Source organism: Lytechinus variegatus, chromosome 13, assembly GCF_018143015.1.
Source record: "Lytechinus variegatus isolate NC3 chromosome 13, Lvar_3.0, whole genome shotgun sequence".
Classification (NCBI taxonomy): Eukaryota; Metazoa; Echinodermata; class Echinoidea; order Temnopleuroida; family Toxopneustidae; genus Lytechinus; species Lytechinus variegatus.
In genome coordinates this window covers 14,951,411-14,959,606 of record NC_054752.1, presented here as the reverse complement: position 1 = coordinate 14,959,606, position 8,196 = coordinate 14,951,411, and the positions used below count along the sequence as shown (strand labels likewise).

Below are 8,196 nucleotides of genomic sequence, written 5' to 3'. Positions count from 1 at the left end.
CGATCCAGGCTAAAATAAATATGGTTTGAACCGATTAAGAAAAATCAGAAAAACGAAACACTTAAAATTAGATCAAAATCGTACAACGAATAACAAAATTATGGCACTTTAAAGATTTGCATTATTCCGGTGAAACAGTTATAGGCAGGTCTTCATGAATATTCAAAAGAGCAAACTGATGATATCCCCGCTTGTTCTTATGTATTTAGTATATGCAATGAGGTTCATTAATTTTTTTTTCTATCAAGAACCAAAAATATTGGATCACAAGTGATTAACTGCATTCATTGCTGCAACTAATTTCATTATAACGGAGACATATCGTACATACGTATGAAAAATGAAATAATTATGATTTCATAAATAATATATTAGAAAAGGGATCGAATGTGGTGATCGGGAATGCTCCCCAGAAATATTTGAACTTATTTTTCTTTTACTGCAAATGTTCACAAAATTCATCAAAATTTGTGCACAAAGTCCTTCAATTTAATTTAGTTTAGAAAAAAAGCGAGTTTCCTCATTTTTTTACGCGTCATGCCCCCAAATCTTTCGCCATGAATAGATTGAAAGAAAATCTTCCTTCGAGAGCTCGCTTGCTTTATTTGTAAACCGCGCATTTCCGTTTTTCAGTCTGTACCATTTTAAATTTATCAATTTAAGAATATCATGAACTGACAATTTCGCATAAGAAGTTTTTTTTTCTTGGAAAGCCTCTGCGCTCGTGAGCATTTTGACCTCTCAAGGATACCATGCATTCACCCCGCAGCTCGAGCTTTCTAAAATTCGTCTGCCAATTTCATCAATGAACTACGTGTAACAAATGATAACGCTAAAAATTGTTATCATCATTTGTCGTGGAAATTGGTAAAGTCCAACCACCATCATGTTTAAAAAGATGAAAAAGCAGATAGAGGAGAAGGAGGCCAAGTCTCCTCTTCGTCCTCCGGATCAAAAGAAGGGAATAAACCAGGTAAGCATTACCAGCAGCTTGTGTACTACGATATTTCACTGTTCAGTCCCACGCACAGCAATGAATGTGGTTGAAACTTGCAATGCGTGGGGGTTAGTGGTGTCATGTCGCAGACGCAGGCACGCCCACCGCGGTTCCGACACGCATCGGCTCTGTCCGCATTACCTTTGATAGAACTAGACTCTAGTCTAGTGGCACTCACACATTGTACGAGGTTAGTATGTACTAACCTCGTACAATAGACCGTGTTTGACCCTGGATTTCGAAGTAGTCGGCAAACATCGCTTCATTGCTGAAGTAATATTTGCCGAAGCTCCTTCTCGCTACGCACCAGGGCTCTTGCCGGTAAGTAGCAAGAGTTTGTTGAATGTAAAAATAATAATAAAATAATAATCCGATAAAAAAAGCACATTTTGCTTACCTCGGCCTCGAAAGTGACTTCGCTTGTCTCTTCCACGGAAATACAAGGAAGCCCGTTGGTGGCGCTAATAATTTCACAACCTTGATTCAGCTCCTCGGTAATTTTATAACTGTATCTAAATTCTTTGAATGCGCAATCCTCATGATTAATTTACTAATTATGGGCACCAATTAATGAAATGCCTTCAAAAAACATAATTAATGATTATTATTGGTGATGATAACACTCATTTGCATTAATTTAAAAAGATGACTGATAAAAAAAAAATGAAAATAATATACGTGCCTGGAAAGAAACCAGCAGTACAAGCTTTGACGAACGTCAATAATACGTATACGGTATACCAAAGTCTATACAATGAAAAGATTGGACACTTCACGGACTTTGCGTAATGCCTTGCGTCGATATGCGTGTAAAATAGTGTAGGTGCCTATTCTTTCCCTTGTCGTGTCTTTGATATGAATATAAATCGCGCGCCCTCTTCAGGAGAAAATTGATATCAACGCTGACTGATTTCTATCTCCGTAAAATCTTCACTAAAGATCAAGAAAATATACATATTTTTAGAAAGAAACTTCAAGGAGAAGTCACGGAAGGATCTAAATGATTCGGTAAGTGTCATAGCAGGATGTGGAATATGTATTTAAACATAATATTTTATGTGGGCAAAAGCCCACTGTATTTTCGAAGTGTAGTGGTGTGTCGCGTGCGTATGACTGATAATCCTTCACTCGCGAGACGATATGAACCCATGGGTGGTCTAGTGGTATTTGGACAGGGGCGAGTCGGACGATCCTTTTGTCTTGAATACAGCCTACAGGATAAAATTCATTGAGGCACAATATGCCTATGTTAGTTGTTACAATAGAATTAGAGTAAAAAATTTTACTAAATTTGAGTTGAAAAAATTGCATTTTTAAAGAATTGCTTCTCAAGATAAAGTTCTCTCAATAACTGCAATTAGACAACACAACGCAATTTTTTTGGTTTTACTATTAGCTACCTAACATCAACATGAGTAGCCTGGGCTGGAGCCTTAATTCTGCCTTTTCTGGGGAGTAAAATTATTTCTACTATACGAAGGCTTACTCCCTATGAAGCCTGGTACGGCAAAGCATAGGCCCACACACAGACGAGTATGTGGAGACAACAATGTTGTGCCAAAATACTTGATTTGTTTAACTTGCTTATCACACAATTTTGTAAATGGAAAAGAAGTTCATTTCACCCCATTAGGCACTTATAACATTATTTTTACACGAAAAATAATACATATATTAAGAAAAATCATGTAAGAAGATGAGCAGATGCTCACCGATGATCTTGTCGCCATATTTCTGTGTTTGTTCGTAGCCTAGTTACAAGAAGCGTATATGAGAGGGCGAAAATATCATGAGCAGTGATAATTTAAAAAACAACCAAAACTTCAATTGGCCGATGAATATCGTGAATTGTAAATTACTTACATTAGCCAATAAATATTTATGGGGCCTATGCTTTGCCGTACCAGGCTTCATGGGGAGTAAGCCTACGTATAGTAGAAATGATTTTATTCTCCAGAAGCCTCCAGGCTAAACATGAGTAATGAGTCATATTATAATCATGCTTTGTGTTTGATAGAAATAGGTGGCCTAGATCTGTATCATTCAAAATATTAAATGGATAGAGTTACTGCCCCCAGTTAGCCTTGAGGACTCCATCCATGATGATATTTTTAATTTCAAAATTTTTTATATTTCGACATATACTTCTTCATCATGGATCCTTGAAACTTTCCATACATGCATAAGCGAGACCTACTACCAGTTCTCGCTACTACAGGGTGAAATAGGTTTATAAGTGTGATTTTTATTGATCTTTGAACTTAAATGTGTATGAAGGGATAAAAATTATTTACTATGAGTGGCAAAAGTGAGAGGTTTCTAAATAATTTTTTCGTTGGTGCAGAGCAAAATCTCTTCATTACCCATTAGTTCAGCAAAAAATACACGGGGGCGGCGGGCGAATTCACCCCGGAAATGCCTAAAGTCGCCCTCGAAATCACCCAAAATCATGCTCTCGGGGGCGACATAAAATCTTAATGTCGCCCCCGAAATTATTGGCAAGCAATAACAACTCAGCAGCCCACGAGTGCCATATGCTCGAGCTCCGCTTACCATTTAAAAATAATCAAATATCCACACTTGAAATCATGTACAAGCCTTGGAAATAGCGAGGAGCACAGTTTCAGATTCCGAAGTTGCATCTTTTTTTCTGTACCACGTGTTTCCATGCACATGGTATAAAAAAAAAATCAATGAAACGGTCGGGAAACGGTTGCATGTATAGGGGTCCATTTTGACTACCACTATGTGCAATTTCTAATGCACATTTTCCCTAGTACAGATATCACAGTTCTGTGATAACATAATTCAAAACACAGGAAATAAATCCCAGAATCTAGTAACCTCGCATTGGTGAGTTGTCATTCGGCTTTGCTTTTCAAAACGGCCTAGTAATATCCAAAATAAATTACATGTATCTTCTTTGCTAATCATAACTTAAAAATCATGTTTTATTTTTCTAGGGGATGAGGCAAATATCAGATAATATATCATCAAACAAAGCTCCATGTATTTTACAAGGCCGGCGGGAGGCTCACGCACGTACGCATTGGTGCTTGTACTAGAGCTCTAGCCAGTCTGAGCTCTCTCTCTGCCAGAGCTCTTGGGGACAATTTGCTCAGTAAAGGCCTCATTGATGGTTATTTTCTGTTTCAGACAGAGGTAACATTTCTGGTATATTATTCAAACTGCCAATAAAGTTTGATAATTTCTTCATTGTCATGTATATTTAAGTTATTAATGAGTTCATTCTCACCAAATTTAGACCCCCCATAGAGAAATGCAATTTTCATGGAGATTTGCATTTTCAAAGAACCTCAGAAAAGTTAGAGAATGTGGGCCTTTATTACATAGCCGAGTACATGTTATTGTACTACTGGAATAGATGGAGTAGAAATTAGATATTAAATTTATTTATATCCAAGTTCAACTCACAGTCACACCCACACAAACACACCCACATCCAAGATTCTAAGCATGAAAAAAAAAACTTTAAAGATCATACAATATTAATATTCATTAATAAGTGAACAGGTATTCCTCAAAATACAAAAACATAGCATATGAAAAGAGCCCCCGAAATGCAAAAAGTAGCCCCCGAAAAGTAGAAATGGAGCCCCCAAAATTAAAAAAAAAATTGAAAATGGAGCCCCCCAAAAAATGATTAAATTTTTCCTGCATGAGTTGATTGATTTAAGCATATTTTTTTTTTCAATTTTACAAGCTTTCCATTGACCAGTACTAAATTTGTTTGGATTCAAAGATGTTGGCCTCCTTAGTAAAACAAGCCTTCAATAATTTTTACAGAACAAACTCTCCATTTTCCCCCTGTAATTTATCTCCATCAATATTTCAAACAATGAGTTGATTTAAGCATCCTTATTTTCCTTATTTCACAAGCTCTTCAATCGTTCAAATTTGTTGGGATTCCTGTAAGATTTCTAGAAGCTTCTGATCTCCCTAGCAAATGGACATGAATTGAAAATTGCATTTGTATTTATAATACAAAAGTCAATGCATACATTTACAAGAGTCATTAACTTGACAGTCTTGCATCACACTGCACGTGCTCATAGCGGAAGGTACAATGGCCGTTGACCCCTGCATCATGGAAAAATCTTGTTCAAAGTTCACAAAGGTCATGGGCAATTTAAATGCATCCTTAGTTATTTGTGGATTTGTTTTCCAATTTTCCATTTTGAAGATCATTTAAAGATTTAATTGAAATTATTTAGGTACAATTATTTTCAGCCTGAAATATTCCTTATCAACGTCCCAAGAGTTCAAGACTGACTGGATAAAGATAAACTAGTGCTGCAGCCGAACCGCCGAACCGAACGGAAGTTCGCCGAACTTGGCACTTCCGAACCGGACCGAACGCCAAGGCCTGGTTCGGAAGTTCGGTAAAAAAAAAAAAAATGTTAATATGCAATGCGTAAGTGCGATGACTACATAGATTTAATTATAAAACTAAACAAAAAAATATTGGTTAGTGATTGTGCACAAAGAGAATTCCACTCAATATATTTTTAAAATCCACTATGACAGCTCCCATCACGTCTTTGATTGAACTGTTATCAACTTAAGAATATTTTATTAACATAAATATATTTTTTCTTGATAAAATGAGGGGACATTTGAAGCTAAACTCGGTATAAAAGTGTGGTGTAATTACGTATTGCCATAATCGATCGTGATCGTAATCGGACCTAATCATTTTGTATTTAATAAAGAAAAAGAACCAGACATAAATTCATTCCTCGTAAATGACAAAGTATGACAGTTTCGGTCTCGTGTTTGATTAAATTTTTATCATTTTCATTTTTTTTATAAACATGAATATATTTTTTCCTTATAAAATGTGGGGACATTTTAAGCTTAGCTCAGTTAAAAAGTGTAGTTGAATTACGTATTGCTGTAATCGGACGTACATTTAATTGTTTTGTATTTAAAGAAAGAAAAAGACAAGACAAATTAATTCCTTGTGACTGACAAAGTAATGGTAAAGTATATATATTCCACCTTCTGAAATTTCCATATTAATATAAAAGATAAATAAATAAGAGATGAAGGAATGAGGGTGAAAAAACAGAAAATATAAAAATTCAAACCAAATCAACGCATGTTCCCTGATCGATGTTCCGGAAATGGTTGGTAAGGAAAGTTGAAACAGGAAGTCCAAACAACCTGCTCTCGGTTGCTATTATACAGGTAAAATTCGTATTCCGAACTTGAAACGTTTTTCCATTGTCAATATTTTCTTAAAAGTGGTTTAATCTGGTCAATTACTGAAAATGAAATGATGAATTATCAGTTCCGTCTTAGTTCTGACGATCAACGCCGGGTGATTTCACAACACTAAAATACAATGTACAGTCCCATGTACTCATTTTCGTGTTGGAAATATGTTTGAAGTCACGTAGCGTCGATCTTTCTGGACCAAGAATGGACTGATATTTTATCTTTTTAAAGTAATTCATTGACCAGATTTCACCACTTTTCAGAAAATAGGGACTTTCTAAAACACTCATATTCTTTGGAATGTGAATTTTACCGGTATAATAACAGTTGAGTGGAGGTTGTTTGTCTACTGTTTCGACATTCCCGATCAACACTTTCCAATTTGAGAAGCTGCGTTGGCAATGACATCGTAATTAGGCCTGGGACGATTGTCATTTTCACCATTCGATTATTTCCTGAAAAAATAATCGAATGATTCGATTGTTCGTTGGGGAATCACGTCTTTTAAGTCACAATAGGTGACCTAATTTATGGTGACCCCCCCATGAAGAAATCTCCATCAAAGTCACATGTTTAGCATAAATGAAAGTAGGCCCTTTTCCCCCTTTTCCATGATTTTTATATCAAAAGAAACTACATGAAATGAGATTAAATCTTTCAGTATATTGTTCCAATGAAAATCTTTCCTAAATCAATGCTGTTACTCTGGCATCATGCATGCATCCCTCCAAGTGCCACACCCCTGCATATGAATGAATCAGCCCAGATCAGCAAAGCCCAAAGACGTAAACAACTCATTCATGAAGTATTCTTCAAGTGGAGCATTTCACTTGAAAAATTTCATCCCTTGCCCACACCATGTCTCCGCCCCCACTTGTGGCACTGCCCACGATGCTACACATGTATTTCAAAAAAAATATTTTGCAAAATATTTCATTTGAAATACCTTCAAAATTACGATTTTTTTATCATTTGAACCTACATGTATAACTGGGTCTATTTTTGGAGACTAGTCGAGAAAGTACTGGTGAAGACGGGCGCATGTTGGAATGTCATTTTCAGGAACCACTGCCTTCTTCTTTGTTTCCCAAAGTTTCATTGGCTATCCGAAGGTCCAATCAGCTCAAGTGAGCTGGTTGTGTGTTTACTTATTGTTTTGTGCACGCAGACAATGACTTATTTTGTGTATCGACGGCAAGGTCGGGTGGGATTAAAATTTTCGGAGCGCTTTCATGTTGGTGTGTAACTGTGAATGTGATACAATCATTGATAAGTTTTGAAAAATTACCTCGGTAACATAATTTTTAAACCTGTATGAAGTATTCAAAAACCGTTGTCATCGTTGTTTTCTTGTTTTTGTTATTATTACTTGGGTATTCGAGTTATCCCAATGTCATCATCAGGATCTACCGAACATTTGATTAGTGTAAATTTTTCTAATCGATTGGCGGCATGCCAATCGAACCATTCGATCAATCGATGTTTACTCCCAGGCCTAATCGTAATCGATCATGATCATAGCTACATGAAATAATCATGAAAAAAATATTCTGATCTTTGTAATTCTGTTTCTGTCCTGATTCTCTCATTATCAATATTTTTTTTTTTTAATTTTCAATTAAAAAAGGAAAGTAGAAATGACTTTTTTTTGTTTAAAGATTAAAACAAAAGAAAGTTCAACACTTTTCATAACTATTCTTTTTAGAAACAAAATTTATTATAAATATATGACAGATCATCCTGGAGATCACTTGTTTGTGGGTCGGCGATCTTTATTTTTTATATGTTAAATTTAATTTGGCATTTATTGCCGAACCCCGAACCGAACCAAAGTTCGGAAAAGAATCGCCGAACCCTGCCGAACTGAACCCGAACATGCCGCCTGACTTGCAGCACTAGGATAAACTCACACTAACTGCGAAGTATAAAGTATCTTATCTCTACTAACCTTGCGCAAT

General features: G+C 35.9%; 1 protein-coding gene across 1 annotated transcript in view; it reads left to right on the top strand.

The window, feature by feature from the left end:
- The first annotated feature begins 781 nt into the window (after window positions 1-781).
- Window positions 782-8,196, top strand: part of LOC121426658 (golgin subfamily A member 4-like) — a 66,330-nt gene continuing 58,915 nt past the window's right edge. Inside the window, exon 1 of the mRNA XM_041623029.1 lies at window positions 782-973. Coding sequence (XP_041478963.1) covers window positions 887-973 — 87 coding nt within the window. The 5' untranslated portion in view covers window positions 782-886. The remainder of the gene's footprint in view (window positions 974-8,196) is intronic.